General features: G+C 43.7%; 1 protein-coding gene across 1 annotated transcript; it reads left to right on the forward strand.

Moving 5' to 3' along the window:
• The first annotated feature begins 254 nt into the window (after positions 1-254).
• On the forward strand, positions 255-3,716 carry LOC127308616 (bax inhibitor 1). The gene is made up of 6 exons (XM_051339481.2): positions 255-472; positions 1,704-1,847; positions 1,987-2,078; positions 2,909-3,095; positions 3,210-3,365; positions 3,467-3,716. Exons 1-6 carry the CDS (start codon positions 365-367, stop codon positions 3,521-3,523), a joined length of 744 nt encoding a protein of 247 aa, XP_051195441.1. The 5' UTR covers positions 255-364; the 3' UTR covers positions 3,524-3,716.
• The last annotated feature ends 16,788 nt before the right edge of the window (positions 3,717-20,504 follow it).

Here is a 20,504-nt window from a genome sequence, read left to right on the forward strand (position 1 = left end):
CTGCCTTCCCATACACGAGTATCGTCGAGAAAAAAAAAAAGTCACTCGCGCCTGCGTGTGCCGCGCGCGTGACGGCCGAACCTTCTGGTCCTCTCTCGTGCCGGTGCGCAACAGAAAAATTCGGCAAGGCACCTTCGCGAAAACTATCGGCGCGATACCGCGCCGCTTCCTTCCGCACCAATCAACTGTTCCGTTCCTCCACGCGTGCGTGCGCCATATAAATATCCCCTCCCCTTCTCCTCCTCTTCCATTAAATTGAAATCCATCCAAGCCAAGCCAAACCAAACCAAATCCATCGGTTCGAAAAATCCAGAGAGACAGAGACACAGACTTTGCGTGCGAGCCAGGCGACGCCGCTGCAGGGATGGACGCCTTCTTCTCGACCTCGTCGGCGGCGGCCGGCGGCTGGGGCTACGACTCCCTCAAGAACTTCCGCGAGATCTCCCCCGCCGTGCAGTCCCACCTCAAGCTCGTACGTCCCCCACCCATTCCCCCCGTTCCCTCTCCCTCTCTCGCGCCGATTCGTTCGCCAACTGCCGCTCCGTAGTTTCTAGGGTTTCCCGTACGGGACGCGCCCGCCCGCCCGCCCGTGGACGGATTCAGGGAGCGCTCGCTGCTTCCGATGTCGCGGGCCGCCGATCTGCGCTGCGCGGTTCGTAGGTCGGCGGGATGGGGTTTCCGAGCGGGGAATTCCTTCCGCGGGATTTGCAATGCGGTCGGCGCTAGATTGCTCGTCACCGCTGGCTTTGCCCGCTCCTCTCATTTGATTCACGGTTTAGGGCCGATTGGATTCCTCAAACCTGTGTATCACTGGTTGACGTTCTAGTGGCTTCATTCAAGGGGGGAATCGCGGGGATTGTGCTACGCAATGCGTTGCTTGCGATTAGGTTTCGGGATCGACCCTCGTTGGTTGGTTGGTTTGGGGAATATCTCTGGTGGTGGTGGTGGTTAATCTCGTGGGTCTGTAGATTCTCCAGCGCGCCAATTGCAGCGGTCTATTCAGAAAATTTCTGGCGAATGCTAGTTGACTGGGCACAACTCTCCAGCGGTGGAGAGTTGTTTAATCTACACTTGCTAGTTGCCTCCAGAAACGTCCCTCTGCTATTCAGTTTGTGCAGCGCATGCCCTGGTTACAGAACCGTGATGAACCGTTGCCTGGAGCTGGATGCTTCCATGCCATAATTAGGATAACCTGCTAGTTTTCCTCATTTGTCTTCTACCTTGAATCATCAACAGTTGCCTGTACGTATCATGCACGGTAGCAATTTTGTTTCTATCAAGTGTCATTGTCAGATCGGATATGATATCGTTGATTGGCGGAATTGCTGTGCAGATAGATTAATCTTGTTGTTTTTTTAATTGTCCAGTGTCGTAAGGGTCAATTCCAGCTGTCCATTCGGAAATTTGACAACTGCTAGTCTGCTACTTGACTGGGACATACTCTCTGCTGCATATTTGTTCAAGTACTCGACTAGTAGTTACCTGTGGATATAAGTCGCTTAACAATGGTCAGACTTTGTGCTTTCACGTCATGGTTAAAAGTAGTAGTAGTTGTTAATTTTAACTTGTCTTCTCTCTTGAACGAACAGTTGTTACCTGGCGTGCACAGCAGTAATTTTGGTTTATGCATCCCTACCATGTCTCGTTATCACGCTGGATATGGATGGCTGCAGTGGCTTAACTCTGCTCATGTCTGACTGCAGGTTTACCTGACCCTGTGTTTTGCTCTTGCCTCGTCGGCTGTGGGTGCTTACCTGCACATCGCCCTGAACATCGGAGGGTTGCTGACACTGATCGGGTGCATCGGATGCATCGCCTGGTTGTTTTCGGTGCCCGTCTATGAGGAGGTTTGTCTCACCTTCTCTTGACCTTGATTGCTATTGTTTGTTGCCTGCGCTGGTGGAATTTCGCTAGAAATTTTGGTTCCTGGAAATGTCAATCACATTGTGCGCTGACTTTTGTTCATGTGTGTTTCCCTGTGAACAGAGGAAGAGGTTTGGGCTGCTGATGGCTGCTGCCCTTCTCGAAGGGGCTTCGATCGGACCTCTGATCGAGCTCACGATAGACTTTGACCCAAGGTAAGGAGAAACTTCTCTGGGTTGCTGTTTCAAATGTGCTTTGTTCGTTATCAGTGGATTAGGAAAAAGCCTTCTGGTAGCAAACCAAGTTGGTGATGGCCTTTGACTATGTGCCATGGATTGAGTGGGACACAGATTGCTCGTGGAAAATACCGGTTGGATAGCTATTGATTGCTTGTCCACATCAATCATTATCTGGTTGTTTTGGGAAACATTAAATAGGTTGTAGGTTACATAAGTAAAATATACTGCCTCTCGATTGGTTTATTTTTCTCTTGTGGTGCTCTTTCCCCCCTCCACTTCCCATAATGTAAGAAGAGTACTTGTTATTCATGCATGCACCCTCGTCCCTCCATGGGGTATTATCGATAGTTATTTCATCTGATGTCTGCATTAGTTACTTATTTAAGATGCCATGTTGTTTAATGCCATCGCTCTCTCATCAACATATTTTTCTTGCTATGTGATCTGTTTATTCTGAGATCAGTCTGCTCCTAGGATGGCAACTAATGCTAGTGTTAGTGGATGCTGTCTACATTTAGGACTTGGGCCCCCCTCCCCTAGGGGGTCTAGACACATTTGTTTGTGTGATGAAACCTATCAGTACCCACTGGGCATATGGGCCCTTTGGGCTTCAATTTTGTTAATGACACTGAAGTTTGAGGCGCTACAGATTTATAATGCTACTATTTTGTGGTGTGGCGATAAATTGATATTTATTTGTTTGTTCTTTGTAGTACTCGATATTTGATGTTTCCATGACCTTAATCTTAGTTCATTGCTATTCAGTGTTCTCCTGCAATTGACATTCTGTTTATCTGTGTCACCAGCATCCTCGTTACAGGATTTGTTGGAACTGCCATTGCCTTCGGTTGCTTCTCTTGCGCTGCCATCATCGCCAAGCGCAGGGAGTACATGTACCTTGGTGGTCTGCTCTCTTCTGGCCTGTCAATCCTGCTCTGGCTGCAGTTTGCCACATCCATCTTTGGCCACTCCACTAACAGCTTCATGTTTGAGGTGAGATTACATACTTGCCAACTTTGTTACCCTGGTGACCCAAACAACAATGTTACTCATCCTTCTAGTTTTCGCTGCATTAAACGATGACACAAATGGTTATGTGCTTTGCAGGTTTACTTTGGCCTGTTGATCTTCCTGGGGTACATGGTGTACGACACGCAGGAGATCATCGAGAGGGCGCACCGGGGCGACATGGACTACATCAAGCACGCGCTCACCCTCTTCACCGACTTCATCGCTGTCCTTGTCCGGATCCTCATCATCATGGTGAGCACTGAAGCCACTTTGGCCGCCTACTAGTTCTCCAGTCACTGGTCACCACAATTTATGGTTCATGTTGTGCTGACGATGGTGGTTTCCATTTACAGCTCAAGAACGCAGGCGACAAGTCCGAGGACAAGAAGAAGAAGAAGAGGAGGTCCTGAACATACCGCTGCTGGTAGCACCACTACTACGTTGGAAAGCTGGTGAAGTAACTGGCGCCGTGTTCATCACTCTGTTAATTCGCGTGTGTGTGTGAATCTGATGCGAGCTTGAAACCTGTGCTCCTGTTGCGTTTCCTGCGTTGGTTGAAACCTGATACGCATTTTGTCAATGAAGAACATGGTTTCCGTTGTATGGTGCTCTCGCGTGTCCGTTTTAATTTTGGTGCACTATTCATTCATTTATGCGCCAAATGAATATCTGTATAGTACTGTATCAATTTCATTGGATGTTGCCATGATGCCTCGAACTAACCCCCGGGCATGCCTTAACTAGTAAGATTTCCTTTAGGGCAGTTTGGTACAAAAGAAAATTCACTAAAAATTTGGAGAATTCTTTTCGAAGGAATTTTTTACTATAAAGCTTGGTTTGTAGTACCATTGAAAACTGTAGCGATTCTTTTTTATGGGCTACTTTTGCACTCAATTTCACAAGAATATTTTTTCCTTCGCTCGTATGGAATTTTTCTGTGAGAATCTCCCTCATCAGTCATCATGTTTCCAATGAGATAACTGATCCACCGCATTTACTGGAGATCGGGAATCTTAACCTCAGCTCAGTGGTTCGTGTACACCACCTGCGGCTAGGGAGGTCCATGATTTTCTTGAAGTGAGATTTCGTCCCGCTATATTAATATATTAACCATGATATATCACCGTGTCGCGGTCGAAGGGGAAACACGTCGATGAAGATCCGGCAACGCTTCTGCAGGCCTGACTAGATTAGATTTAGACAGGTGTAGAACATGGGCACCACTGAGTGAATAAGATTTCTGTTGCGGTCTTCCGATGGCGTCAGCTAGGACGGTAGCAAGGGAGGAGGGCGGCATCGGTGGTGGTCGGCGGCAGCGGTGGTATTTGACGGCAGTTAGGACGTCGATGGCGGTTGTCAAATAGGTTTGGGGTGGGGGCGTTTAAACTGACTTGTCCCACCCCTCCCATCTTTGTCACCTTAAAAGGGTGGAGGTCAGCAAGACTAGACCCTCCCCCAAAGTGTGTTGAGGGGGAGTCCAAAGACATTAGGACTCCTCTTTCCATAATAGGAGGGAGAAACCTAGTGCAACTAGGACTCTCCCCTTTCCCTATGCTGCCAGCCAAGGAGGGGCCCATGCGGCCCATGGCCCATGGTGTCCCTCCAGCCCCTTTCCTATGGGAAGCCTTTGAAACCTTTTGCATAATATTCTGGATCTTTTGAGACCTTCCACGATGTTCTATAACCTTCTAATGTCTTCCATAAATAGCCGAAACAATTCCGAATACTCGTCATGACTCTGGAACCTCTAGACCATTTCGAGATTTTTCGAAAAACCTTCGGAACCACTTTTCTTGTTAATCTTCATTTGTACTCACATTCTAAACGTCGTTAACACTGTGTGACCCTATGGGTTCGCATATATGTGGACATGTCCGGGACCACCTTCCGCAACAATGATCAATGTCGAGCAGTTAATAACCGCAACGATCCCCACATATAACACAAAGATCTTAGTCGTGTGAACTTCCATATTGATATTTGATACATATCATATTCCTTCTCGGTACTTTACATAGCCCAAGGTGAAACTCTAGGTTATTCTCGTTACCCGACATGTACTCCTTTATTCATCCCACACCATCAACGTTCCTATGACATAATATCTTAGTCACGGGTGTCTGCCAGATAATGACGAATATCATGACACATGAGTGGACACCTGTAGTGTATCTCTGTAGGGATTCGTTGCATAGAAAACAAAAAATTTCCTACCGCGAGAACGCAATCCAAGCCAAGATGCAATCTAGAAGATGGGAGCAACGAGGGGATCAACGAGACTAAACCTTGAAGATTTCCAAAGCCTATAAGAGTAGGCTCTTATTACTGCGGTAGACGATCACTTGCCGCTTGCAAAAGCGCGTAGAAGATCTTGATCACGGTGCCACAATCGGGCAGCACCTCCGTACTCGGTCACACGTTCGGTGTTGATGAAGACGACGTCCTTCTCCCCGTTCCAGCGGGCAGCGGAAGTAGTAGCTCCTCCTTGAATCCGGCAGCACGACGGCGTGGTGGCGGTGGCGATGGAGAACTCCGGCGGAGCTTCGCTAAGCGTGCGGGAGAGGTGGAGGAGAGAGGGGGCGGCTAAGGTTTGGGAGAGGGGGTGGCCGGCCTCAAGGGGTGCGGCCAAGCTATGGCTCTATGGTGACCGGGCCCCTCCCCTATGCCCCTCATTATATAGGTGGAAGCCCCAAGAGTTGTAGTCCAAGTCTTCGAATAAGACCCCAACACCAAAACTTCCCAAAGGTGGGAAACCTACTCAAGGGGGGCGTCCTACCCAAGGTGGGACTCCCACCTTTTTCTTAGGTGGGGTGGCCGGCCACCTCAGGTGGATCCCACCTGGGACTCCACCCTTAGGGTTTGGCCGGCCAAGCTTGTGGAGTCCCTCCGGGACTCCACCTTCCATAGTGCGTTTCTTTCGGACTTTTCTAGAACCTTCTAGAACCTGCCATAAATGCACCGGATCATTTCCAAACTTGGAATATGACTTCCTATATATGAATCTTATTCTCCGGACCATTCCGGAACTCCTCGTGATGTCCGGGATCTCATCCGGGACTTCGAACAAAACTTCGAACTCCATTCCATATTCAAGTTCTACCATTTCAACATCAAACCTTAAGTGTGTCACCCTACGGTTCGTGAACTATGCGGACATGGTTGAGTACTCTCTCCGACCAATAACCAATAGCGGGATCTGGAGATCCATAATGGCTCCCATATATTCAACGATGATTTCAGTGATCGAATGAACCATTTACATACGATACCAATTCCCTTTGTCACGCGATATTTTACTTGTCCGAGGTTTGATCATCGGTATCACTCTATACCTTGTTCAACCTCGTCTCCTGACAAGTACTCTTTACTCGTACCGTGGTATGTGGTCTCTTATGAACTTATTCATATGCTTGCAAGACATTAGACGACATTCCACCGAGACGGCCCAGAGTATATCTATCCGTCATCGGGATGGACAAATCCCACTGTTGATCCATATGCCTCAACTCATACTTTCCGGATACTTAATCCCACCTTTATAACCACCCATTTACGCAGTGGCGTTTGGTGTAATCAAAGTACCTTTCCGGTATAAGTGATTTACATGATCTCATGGTCATAAGGACTAGGTAACTATGTATCGAAAGCTTATAGCAAATAACTTAATGATGTGATCTTATGCTATGCTTAATTGGGTGTGTCCATTACATCATTCATACAATGATATAACCTTGTTATTAATAACATCCAATGTTCATGATTATGAAACTAATCATCCATTAATCAACAAGCTAGTTAAGAGGCATACTAGGGACTCTTTGTTGTTTACATATCACACATGTATCAATGTTTCGGTTAATACAATTATAGCATGATATATAAACATTTATCATATATATAATAACCACTTTTATTATTGCCTCTTGGGCATATCTACTTCAGTCTCCCACTTGCACTAGAGTCAATAATCTAGATTACATTGTAAGGTACCTAACACCCATGTCATTCTGGTGTTGGTCATGCTTTGCCCTAGGGAGAGCTTTAGTCAACGGATCTGACACGCTCAGAAACGTATGTATTTTGTAATTCATTTGCGTCTCAACGCATCACTCATTTCCAAATGAGTTGGCATTAAATATGTTTGATCTTCTGGTGGAACCTTAATTCCGCGGTCTGAAATAAGTCACTAATATTGTCACATACAATATAGCTTCAAAATTCTGACACTATCGGAACTACACCAAGTTCTCAAAGAACTTCTTGACTCAACATCCTCAGTCATTTGTCAAAACAATGACATACTCTGCCTTCGTTTGTAGAATCCGTCACAATATTTAGAACTCTTCTAAATCTAACATAGACAACTTCTAGCTCATTGTGTTGCCTTTAAAACAACACTTAGTCTAATTTGAGATTGAAATTCTATTTTTATATGTGGCAAAACAAATATCGGTGTAATCACCTTACAGCGATTTGTTTGTCATTTCTCCATACAAAACTATATATATATCCTTGGTTCTTCTAAAGTACTCAAGGATACTATTACTGTCGTCCAATGATCATCTCATGAATCATTCTGGTATATGCTCATAACTTTTTAGAGCACAGGACATCTGATTGTGTACATATTATTCGTGATCCATAATCACTCATGTGTTTTTACTCATTGAGTATCAGATACACTCAAGTCTTGTTAAAACTTCACATGACAAGAACATTTTCTTAATATTTCTATATTGAACTATTTCAATATCCATTCTATGTACTTTGACTTAAACTTATTTTGTGTTTCAATCTATCTTCATAGATCTTGGCACTAGATATGTTTCAGTCCATATCTTTTCATTGAAATTAATTTCTCAATGAAACCTTTTAATCAAGTATATAATTACATCATTTATAACCAACTATATGTCACCTACATAAAGTATTATAAATATGTCTTAGCGCTCCCACTTAATTTCTTGCAAATGCAAGCCTCTTCATCGTCTCTGATGAAATAAAAAAAAAAACTCTTTGACTATTTCATCTGGTGAAGATTCCAACTCCGCGATACTTACTTCATCCAATTGAAGTTCGTATACCTATCTAGTATTCCACGGACCAGCAAAAACTCTTGGTTGTATCTTGTATACACTTTTAATACACACTTCTGATAAGTAATGTATTTTGCCATCCTACTAACATATCTCATAAAAGAAATATGTAGTAATTACTAGAATAATCCATATAGACTTTAAGGATTGCTACAGAAGATCTAATCTTGTCGTAGTCAACTCTTTGAACTTTGTCGTAAACAACTTTTCGACAAGTCAAGCTTCTTCAAAGATATTTCATCCAAGTCCATCAATTTTATAGATCCATTTACTTTCAAAAAGTATTCATCTATCTTGGATTTCATGGCGTATAGCCATTTTAACGGAGTCAGGGCCCATCATAACTTCTTTGTTTGTAGTTGGTTTATCATTGTTCAAAATCAATCCTTTGTCCACAAATCATTTATTTGATCACAAAGTAAACCATACCTACAAGGTTCAATATGTACTTCGATCTCCATGGCTAAAACACTTTGTAGTCATGGGAGCCATGATCGTCATGGCCGCTTCCGAAACCAATTCCGATGCTATGCTACTCTGATCATTATGCTCAGGTTCATAAACCTTATCAAATTATATTGTCCTCCCACTCAAATACTTCACTAGAAACAATTTCTCGGAAATAAGAAACATTGACAAACACTTTTGTCTTTGTCTCGTGGGAAGAATTCCCAATTAAATCTCTGGGATAACCAACAAAGACATTCATCCGATTTTGGTTGTAAACTCTTAGACCAAAATTTAAAGAAAAGACTATTAGGGTTTATACCCATACCATAACTTGTATGGTATCATTTCAACGGATCATGATGATGCTCTATTCAGTGTAAAAGCGGTAGTCACTAAAGCATAATCCACAAAAATATAATGGCGTCAAAATATTTTATCTCACCATTAATCCAACAAGGTTTGGATACATCTCATGGATACTTCATCATCACTATGATACTCCAAGAAACGTGAGTTGTAGAACAATTTCATAACTCTCTTAGATGTTCGCTAAAACTCGTAAATCAAATATTTCTACCATGATCCAATCATAGATATTTGACTTTTCTATTACGATGATTTCCACTTCATGCTGAAAATTATTTGAATCCATTCAAATGTTTCAAACTTCTTCCTTATCGAATATATCCACATATACTCAATTCATTGTTGAAAGTTTTCATGAAGTAGAAGAATCTCCCGCACACAACTATATCCAGTGATCCACATACATCATCATGTATTTTTCCACTAAGTTAGTTGCCCGTTCAACTCTTGGCCTATGAACGGTATTTTAATCATTCTCTTTAGAAAAGATTTGCAAGTGCCAAATGATTCAAAAAATCAAATGACTCCAAAAATCCATTTGCATGGAGTTCCTTTATGCGTTCCTTTCTAACATGACCTAAATGGCGGTTCCACAAATAAGTGGAATTCAAATCATTTGCCTTATGGCATTTTAGCGTCAGTGTTATGTATGTGTGTTTCACCATTAAGATTTATAATAACTTATCCATCGTACATGGAGTAATGTCATAATTTGAACAACTCATTGTTTTCATTTGACCAGAGCAAAATAACAATTATTAAGTTCTTTATTATAAATTCTAAGGGCTAGATAGAATGCTAACGACGAACATAATAACACTTTATTTTGTTCCAGACGTGCATTCTTATCATATTCCTTGTCAGTCACTTAGGCCATTGTATTCTTGTATTGCGTTGTTTTGTATGACACTTCATACCAACCAATATAGTACTAATACTCAAGAATTTCATAGTGTGACTTAACTAGGAATACAACCATAACATGTATATCATTTATATACACCTGAGCTAGACTTTCTAGTCTTTTCTTTTCTTTTTGCCAAAATATCTTTTGCAGTTTCTCTTTTAGCTTTCCTCATTATTCAGAAAAACACTTTAACATTATTAACTTCTAGGTTTGTTGGTCAAATACCAATAACCTTGAGGTTCTTACTTTAAGTTGATCATCATATGACAAGTGTTTCAGATTTCACTATTAGTAACTTTGTAATATGATGAACAATTTCACTCATAATTTTATCCATTTTATCATGATGACTTTCTGAGACCATGTCTGTACATGCTAGGCTCATAAAGTTTAACCTTAGTATTCGCATGTGCAAATCTGGCTTGCACCCGTTGTATGCACACGTAGAATCTATCACACCCGATCATCACGTGATGCTTCGAAACGACGAGTCTTAGCAACGGTGCATACTAAGGATGATAATTTCATGGATATGCGAATATTATTAGTGCCCCAATAGTTGGAGGATTGTGACGCCTGGCGTCTTCAACCTTCATACATTCCCATAAAACTTATGAGTTTATGTAGTCTCACCAAATTTATATTCTATCATCTTGCAATAAGGTCGTAGATATCACATATATTTCATACCTTGATTATTTCTGAAAACTAAATTTTCATCTCCTTACTTTTCAAACAGATTTGAACTTCAAGTTTCACGGAGACAAGATAACTTTAGGTACTAATTGAAACCATAGCTCTTTGAATCAACAATGTGAGGTTTACTAAAAGTTTGCAATAGGACTTAATCAATTCTTGATTCTTTAACAATACGGTACCAATCCGTAAAGTTTCTTGTCAGATTTTAACAGTATTTCTATCTCAATAACAAGACTAGCGCATGGTAGAAAACGGATGCCAATACTACAAAATTAATTCAAAATACTACTCAGACTATGTTTATGATATTTAGTTCATGTTTTAATCTAATTACTAATGAACTCCCACTTAATACAACACCCCTCATAGTTGTTAAGTGGTACACGATCCAAATCCACTACACCAAAACCGATCATCACGTGAGATGATGTAGCTTCAATGGTGAACATCAACATGTTGATCATATCATCCATATGACTCGTGTTCAACCTTTCGGTTTCCGTTGTCCCGAGGCCATGTCTGTACATGCTAGGCTCGTCAAGCAAACCCAAGTATTCCGCGTGTGCAACATGGCTTACACCCGTTGTATATGAACGTTGAATCTATCACATCCGATCATCACGAGATGCTTTGAAACGATGAACTTTGGCAACGGTGCATACGAGGGGAGAACACTTTATTATCTTGATATTAAAGTGAGGGATCATCTTATAATGCTACCGTCGCGTTCTAAGCAAAATAAGATGCATAAAGGATTAACATCACATGCAATTCATATGTGATATGATACGGCCCTTTTTTCTTTGCGCCTTTGATCTTCATCTCCAAAGCACGGACATGATCTTCATCATCAACGGGCATGATCTCCATCATCGTCGGTGTAGCGTCAAGGTTCATGGCGCCGTCTTCATGGTTGTTCACCTCATGTAGCAACTATTACAACTACTTTGAAATACTACTCAACATGAAATTTAAAGACAACCATAAGGCTCACGCTTAGCCACAATACAATAATGATCATCTCATACATATTCATCATCACATTATGGCCATATCACATCACCAAACCCTGCAAAACCAAGTTAGACGTCTCTAATTTGGTTTGCATATTTTACGTGGTTTAGGGTTTTCGAGAGAGATCTAATCTACCTACGAACATGAACCACAACGGTGATACTAGTGTTGTCAATAGAAGAATAAATTGAATCTTCACTATAGTAGGAGAGACAGACACCCGCAAAGCCTCTTATGCAATACAAGTTGCATGTCGAACGAGGAACAAGTCTCATGAACGCGGTCATGTAAAGTTAGTCCGAGCCGCTTCATCCCACTATGCCACAAAGATGCGAAGTACTCAAACTAAAGATAACAAGAGCATCAACGCCCACAAAACCATTGTGTTCTACTCGTGCAACCATCTATGCATAGACACGGCTCTGATACCACTGTAGGGATTCGTTGCATAGAAAACAAAAATTTTCCTACCGCGAGAACGCAATCCAAGCCAAGATGCAATCTAGAAGACGGGAGCAACGAGGGGATGATCAAGACTAACCCTTGAAGATTTCCAAAGCCTATAAGGGTAGGCTCTTATTGCTGCGGTAGACGATCACTTGCCGCTTGCAAAAGCGCGTAGAAGATCTTGATCACGGTGCCACGATCGGGCAGCACCTCCGTACTCGGTCACACGTTCGGTGTTGATGAAGAAGACGTCCTTCTCCCCGTTCCAGCGGGCAGCGAAAGTAGTAGCTCCTCCTTGAATCCGGCAGCACGACGGCGTGGTGGCGGTGGCGATGGAGAACTCCGGCGGAGCTTCGCTAAGCGTGCGGGAGAGGTGGAGGAGAGAGGGGGCGGCTAAGGTTTGGGAGAGGGGGTGGCCGGCCTCAAGGGGTGCGGCCAAGCTATGGCTCTATGGTGGCCGGCCCCCTCCCCTATGCCCCTCATTATATAGGTGGAAGCCCCAAGAGTTGTAGTCCAAGTCTTCGAATAAGACCCCAACACCAAAACTTCCCAAAGGTGGGAAACCTACTCAAGGGGGGAGTCCTACCCAATGTGGGACTCCCACCTTTTCCTTAGGTGGGGTGGCCGGCCACCTCAGGTGGATCCCACCTGGGACTCCACCCTTAGGGTTTGGCCGGCCAAGCTTGTGGAGTCCCTCCGGGACTCCACCTTCCATAGTGCGTTTCTTCCGGACTTTTCTAGAACCTTCTAGAACCTGCCATAAATGCACCGGATCATTTCCAAACTTGGAATATGACTTCCTATATATGAATCTTATTCTCCGGACCATTCCGGAACTCCTCGTGGTGTCCGGGATCTCATCCGGGACTTCGAACAAAACTTCGAACTCCATTCCATATTCAAGTTCTACCATTTCAACATCAAACCTTAAGTGTGTCACCCTACGGTTCGTGAACTATGCGGACATGGTTGAGTACTCTCTCCGACCAATAACCAATAGCGGGATCTGGAGATCCATAATGGCTCCCACATATTCAACGATGACTTCAGTGATCGAATGAACCATTTACATACGATACCAATTCCCTTTGTCACGCGATATTTTACTTGTCCGAGGTTTGATCATCGGTATCACTCTATACCTTGTTCAACCTCGTCTCCTGACAAGTACTCTTTACTCGTACCGTGGTATGTGGTCTCTTATGAACTTATTCATATGCTTGCAAGACATTAGACGACATTCCACCGAGAGGGCCCAGAGTATATCTATCCGTCATCGGGATGGACAAATCCCACTGTTGATCCATATGCCTCAACTCATATTTTCCGGATACTTAATCCCACCTTTATAACCACCCATTGATGCAGTGGCGTTTGGTGTAATCAAAGTACCTTTCCGGTATAAGTGATTTACATGATCTCATGGTCATAAGGACTAGGTAACTATGTATCGAAAGCTTATAGCAAATAACTTAATGACGTGATCTTATGCTATGCTTAATTGGGTGTGTCCATTACACCATTCATACAATGATATAACCTTGTTATTAATAATATCCAATGTTCATGATTATGAAACTAATCATCCATTAATCAACAAGCTAGTTAAGAGGCATACTAGGGACTCTTTGTTGTTTACATATCACACATGTATCAATGTTTCGGTTAATACAATTATAGCATGATATATAAACATTTATCATAAACATAAAGATATATAATAACCACTTTTATTATTGCCTCTTGGGCATATCTCCTTCAATCTCTACATCGTTAGAGTAGCAATTCCCATTATCACATAAAATGATACTACAACATATTATCCGGTATGTACGAAGACTAACTTTATTGCCACTTAGTTCCGAAGGTATGTTTAAAGATCTTGTGACATCCATATCATATCCTAGTTCATAATAGCATCATGGTATAACGATCTTTAGTAATGGTAATACTTAGTCTTTGAGAAACTACTGACAACTCTATTGACGATGTGTTTCACGATATATCACTTAGGGTCCCATCATCATTATTGCACTAACAATATTGATCTCATATGATACCGACAACCTCGTAACAAACTTTACGTATTGCCCTATAGCAGGAAAAAACGAGACTATCAAAATATCACATCTGCTAGTCATTGAGGCATAACTATGAATATATTATTTGGTGTTTATAATTACCCAAATGTATTAGGATTTTCCTCTAATATCACGAATATCCGTAACTACTAAATTATAGGATAGAACCATAAACTTAATTATGCAACAAGAAATATATAATAATACAACTTTATGATTACCTATAGGACATATTTCCTTCAAACACTACATAAAAAGGCCTAGTTAATTATTGGCTTCTCATAATAGCATGTCGATAAAAGAATTAACCAATAGCAAAGGCCTATGATGTTTGTCTACCTCACAGTCCCCGAGTTGCAGAATAATCATCTTGCTCGTCTACTTCTGACGATCTACTGTACTTTTTGAAGTTGCATTTTTAATGACGTGGATCAGTTTGGTGCTTTTGTGGGAGCCCCTTATATTTATTGATTTTATTATATAAATAAATAGCTAAGAAATCATGGATATTCAAGAAAAATAGGGGAATAAAAAATGTCAAAGTTAGGAAAACATCTTCTGAAATTGGCATGCGGTAGATAGAAGTGAAAATCTTCGACGACGCATGACCCGACTGACATAGGCACCCCCAATGGGCTTGTCAAAGATGGTACCCGGGGTTTACTGAAGGCCCATGAGTCAACTATTATGAAGCTCGGAAGCCCAATTAGATATAATATGGAAAGATAGAATTGTATTAGGAATAAAGAGAATTGTAACTTTACGGGTCGAACTCAAAGAGTCTCCCGGAATCTATAACCTTGTGTAATACGAAACCCTCGGCTCCGCCTCCTATATAAGGGGGAGTCGAGGGACGAAGAGAGCATCGATTTCATTGTCAACACAACCCTAATTTTCTAGCAGTCGAGTACTTTTCCGGCTGAACCTTCGAGATCTACTTGCCTTCTACTTCCTACGAAAACTCTAGTCTACAATATGTAGACATTGACGAGTCGATACCTTGTCAATTGGCGCCGACCGTGGGGATTAGAGGCGTTAAGGAGCTGATCTCGATTGCACGCTCAACATCGTCGACATCTTCGGTGGAAAGCAACGCGATGGACATAGGTAAACATATCGAAACTGGTCTAGTCGATTTTGTTCCTCACCCGTCCTCCCGTTTGGATGCATATGCATATCTGGAGGAGCCTATGGAGATGACGTTCGGGAGGTTCCACTTCCGCGTCGGAAAAGAGGGATCACATCGTCTCGAGGTTCCGGTTTCGTCGTAATCGTTGGCGGCCGACTCCGATCTTTCGGAATCGTCGTCATCGTTCGAGACAGGCGCCGAGGAGATCTCGCCACCACGCTTTGTCAAGACTGCGAAAAGCGGAAAACTCGTCAAACTCTTCGGCAACATGTCCTTCGAGTCGTCTGCGGACTCCAATATAAGCAGCGACTTAGACAGCATCGACAACTTCGACTTCATCTACAAGTCTACTTCTGTTAGGGAGGTCTTCGCCGATCTATACGATGGTGTTACCAACCTCGACAAAAGTCAAACTCTAAAAAATCATCAAGTCTATGTAATTGGAGAAACAAGTCGCCCACAGGAGGAAACATCAGAGGCTTTCGATGATGTGGGAAATCCATACATCGATCCCGCTGATCTTACGCGAGGTTTAGGCACCAAGTATGTGGGACCTGCAACACGGCAGATGGTATAGCTTCCGCAAGCAGCTTGGGATAGAGCAGCAAAAGCCATCGATGGCACGGAGCCAATGACTACGACTACCACAGCTGAAGAGCTGCAAGCATACCAATATAAACTCGCCCGTGCTGGACGAGAACTCGAAAAACAGAGAGCCGGGCTTGATAGGAGGAGGGCCGTAGCTTCCGCGTCAAGCAGGCGAAGAGCTGAGCTGAGTCAACAGTTAGGTGCTTCGGGAGGAGATAGTCACAGAGCAGCTCGCAACAGGGCAAGGTCTCGGTTGCAGCACATACCTGAAGCCGAGAGGGAGAATCTAGTCCAGAACCTCGACATGTCCTTTATGTCGATAGACACAAGGGGAAATATTATTCCCAAGACACCAGAAGCAGGATATATGGCGACCCAAGCTTTCATACTGGCATCCAGGCCACCTCCCGGAGATCCGAGAGAAGCATTGCACAATATGTCTATGGCGGGAGTTGGAGCCATGGGAACAGCGTTCGCAAGTACAAGTACACCTCCCGAAGCTGCGCCAAGGAAAAATAGTCCACGACCAACAGTGGTAGTACAAGATCCTCTGAGAACAAGTGGTGCAAGAGATATAGCAACACAAGCGCGGGTCGATAGAGCGTGGCAAGAAAGGAGAGAACTTCTCCATTCACCTGAGGTCGATGAGCAAGATATGTGTGGGATCCCTTGTTTTACCCGACGAGTTCGTAAAACTCGGGTCCCATCCGGGTTTAAATTGCCCGACAACTACAAAAAGTTCGACGGCTTGCAAGATCCTGAGGATTGGTTAGTCGACTACCTGGAGATGGTGAAGTTGATAGGTGGAACTAAAGCAACGGCCATGCAAAGCATCCAGGTGCACTTGAGCGGAGTAGCAAGATCATGGATAAAAAAGCTGCCGCTTGGCTCCATCGACAGCTGGGAAAGTTTCGAGGAGATATTTGTGAAGAATTTCTATCCACATGCAAGAAACCCGCGTCATTGGAACAATTAAGGGCTTGCAGACAGAAGTATGATGAATCTATGAGGACATATATCCAGAGGTGGAACATCATCAAGAACTCGGCAGAAAACATATCTCACGAGAGAGCAATAGATGCGTTCGTTGCTGGAATCCGAAGAAAGGACTTAGTCGAGGATTTGGGAAGGACCAATCCAAAGACAATAGCAGCGCTAATGAAAATAGCGAATCGCTGGGCGGATGGAGAAGATGTTGTTCATAACAAGCGTCATAGGTCGCCTGAGGAGGACCGCAGCCGAAATAATCAAAATAGATGACGTTTCTCTCGACAGTTCTCTGACTATGAGTCTATGATGGTCCTGGCCAAATATCCGCTGGCTTCCGAACAACTGGCGGAAATAACAATAGAGATGATTACCAGCGAAGTAACGAGCAACGAAACGATCAGCGGGACGGTCCCCGTCCAAATAGACAAAATAATAGGCCTAGGTTCCAGAGGCCATATGTATCACCCGAGGATCTCCTAAACGGACCATGCCAAATGCACTTTTTCCTTGATAATAACGGGAAGAGGCAGTCAGGGCATCTGCAGAAGGACTGTCGAACTTTCCTAGCACTGCATAGATATGCAGGGCACACCAGCACGCAGGCAGTACACAGGAACCCTCAAGGGCCAAGGAGTGAGATTCACCTTCCACCTCCACCCGCTATTACGGAAGAAAATCAATATCAGTTGCAAATAGCTGCATCTCCAAGCAATGGTCCTTATATCGACACTAATGGTGCGATCTCGGTGATTCAGAAGGGCAGACCCTCAAATAGAGCTCAGAAAGTGATTTCGCGACAATTATTTATGGCAGAGAATATGCCTCCACCAACAATCGAGTACCTGAATTGGTCAGGGCAAGATATCGGCTTCACCATAGCAGACCACCCGCAGCAAGTTCCGCGCCAGGACAATCTGCCTTGATCCTGCCAGCGGTAATCACAGGCTTTGACGTTTCGCGAGTGTTCATAGATGGAGGCAGCAGTTTAAACCTCATGTATGCAGATACATTGAGGAAGATGAACATTTTTTTGGCGAACCTAATGCCAACTGACAAGCGTTTCCATGGTATCACACCAGACAAGCCAAGCTATCCATTGGGGAAGATCAATCTCGACGTTCAGTTTGGAACCCGAGAAAATTACAGAAGAGAGAAGCTGGAGTTTGAGGTTGTGGATTTCCCATCACTGTATCATGCTTTGTTAGGACGACCCGCCTATGCCAGGTTCATGGCACTACCACACTACACATATCTGTTGTGGAGGCTCCCTGGACCCAAGGGCCCAATCACAGTAAAAGGCAGTTTTGCGCTAGTCGATAAATGCGACAAGGATTTTCATCGGCTGTCAAAAACCTTCGGGATGCAAGCAAAATATATGGCGTCAAGGCTAACAACTGACTATGATGTGTTGCCTGATGACAGGAGACCACTGAAGGAGCCAACCTTTGATACTACCAAAAACTCAAAGGAAGTACATATCCACCCGACAGATCCCAAAAAGACGACATCCATTGCAACAAACATGGATCTTGCATAGGAAAGCGCGCTCGTCGAGTTCCTACGTGAACGCTGGGAAATCTTTGCATGGTGTCCAGCTGACATGCCATGAGTACTCAGGGAACTCGCCGAGCACCATTTTAACTTGGATCCAATGGCCAGACCAATCAAACAACCTTTGCGGCGTTTTTCGGAGCCAAACCGCAAAGCTATGCTGTCAGAGATTAATCGACTCAAAGAAGTGGGATTTATCAAAGAGTTGCACACAGAAGCCACATGGGTAGCGAACCCAGTGCTGGTCCCGAAGAAAACACAGAGGTCCTTCACATGTGCGTCGACTTCACGTGTCTCAGTAAACACTATCCAAAGGATCACTTCCCCCTCCCAAGGATCGATCAAATTATCGACTCCACAGCAGGCTGCGAACGTATTTCCTTCCTAGACGCATACTCTGGTTATAACCAGATCCGATTAAAAGAAGAGGATGAGGTCAAAATATCTTTCATAACACCCTATGGCGTGTTCTGCTATAGAACGATGACTTTCGGGTTAAAAAAAAGCGAGAGCAACATATCAGCGGATGATGCAGAAGTGCCTTGCCACACAGATTGGCAAGAACGTCCAAGTGTACATCGATGTGTAGTCATAACAACAAAACAGGGATCAAATTTGATCGAGGATCTGAAGGAAACTTTCGACAACCTCGACAAATTCTGCCTCAAGCAGAACCCGACGAAGTGCTCTTTCGGTGTCCCTACAGGAGAACTTCTCGGGTTTCTGGTGTCAGCAAGAGGAATCGAGGCTAATCTAGAGAAAATCCAAGCTATCGTAACAATGCGGAAGCCAACCAAGCTAAAGGAAATACAACAGTTAACTGGGCGAGTCGCAGCCTTAAGCAGATTTGTCGCCAGGCTGGGAGAAAAGGTGTTGCCATTTTACGCCTTGATCAAGCAAGGGGATAAGTTCTAGTGGAACGAGGAAGCAGACAGAGGTTTTGAGGACCTCAAGCGTACAATATCGACACCACCAATACTGGTGGCGCCCAAGGAAAAGGAACCTCTCCTGTTATATATCGCAGCCACGCCTCAGGTGGTTAGTACTTGTGGTCGAAAGAGAAGAAGAAGGGAACTTCATGGAGTCCAGCGACCGTATACTTCATCAGCAAAGTTTTATCGCCTTCAAAACAGCGGTACCCGCAATATCAGAAGTTAGCATATGGAGTGCTTACAACCGCAAGAAAATTGCGACACTATTTTTTCGGCGCATCCGATAATAGTAGTCAATGAGGCGCCTTTGTCCAATATATTAAACAACCCAGAGGCTACGGGTCGTGTCTCCCTTTGGGGAATAGAACTTTCCCCTCGGGACATCACGTATGAGAAAAGAAAAGCAATAAAATCGCAGATCTTACCAGACTTTGTCGCAGAGTGGATGGAGCTGCAAAACACGGGACCCCCAGATTTGTCGAGAACTTGGACCATGAACTTCGATGGATCCAAGAGGTTAGAAGGAGCTGGAGCAGGCGTGATATTAGTGTCACCCCAAGGAGACAAGCTGAAGTATGTGTTGCGAATGACGTTCCCTAACGCATCCAATCTTCGGTGATTCACAACTAGTGGCTCAACAAGTGATGAACCAGTGTGACGCAGTTAATGATAGTATGATAGCATACAAAGAGGTATACAACGAACTTGAGAAACTCTTTGATGGGTGTGAAGTAAATCATATTAGCAGAATCAACAATGACGAAGCCGATGTTCTGGCAAACATCGGGTCGCAATGTTTAGCAATACCACCCATCGTATTTTGAGAAGAAATAACTGAAAGGTCAACCAAGGCGAAAAAGTATCAAAAGAAGAAGGAGAAGGCTGAGTAACACTCGGGGCTCCTGTAGGATCAAAAGAAAACACATCGGGATATGAGGAGGAATCACATGAGGTAATGATGGTGGAGCAAATTCCTAGGATCAAAAGAATTACCTGAAGACCCGGTAGAAGCCAGGCGAGTTATTCGAGGGTCCAAAACTTTTACTGTGATAAAAGGAGAGTTGTATAAGTGAAGTATATCGGGAGTATTGCAAAGATGTGTTACACCCGAAGAAGAAAGACTACATAAGGCGTGGCTAGG

This window comes from Lolium perenne, chromosome 6 (assembly GCF_019359855.2).
Source record: "Lolium perenne isolate Kyuss_39 chromosome 6, Kyuss_2.0, whole genome shotgun sequence".
Taxonomy (NCBI): Eukaryota; Viridiplantae; Streptophyta; class Magnoliopsida; order Poales; family Poaceae; genus Lolium; species Lolium perenne.

Bases quoted from the DNA above. Each gene is read 5' to 3' on its own strand.
- LOC127308616 (XM_051339481.2), top strand. From the start codon at position 365: ATGGACGCCTTCTTCTCGACCTCGTCGGCGGCGGCCGGCGGCTGGGGC. The intron at 2,079-2,908 runs GTAAGGAGAAAC...CTGTGTCACCAG, and splicing joins ACGATAGACTTTGACCCAAG to CATCCTCGTTACAGGATTTG. The intron at 3,366-3,466 runs GTGAGCACTGAA...TTCCATTTACAG, and splicing joins TCCGGATCCTCATCATCATG to CTCAAGAACGCAGGCGACAA.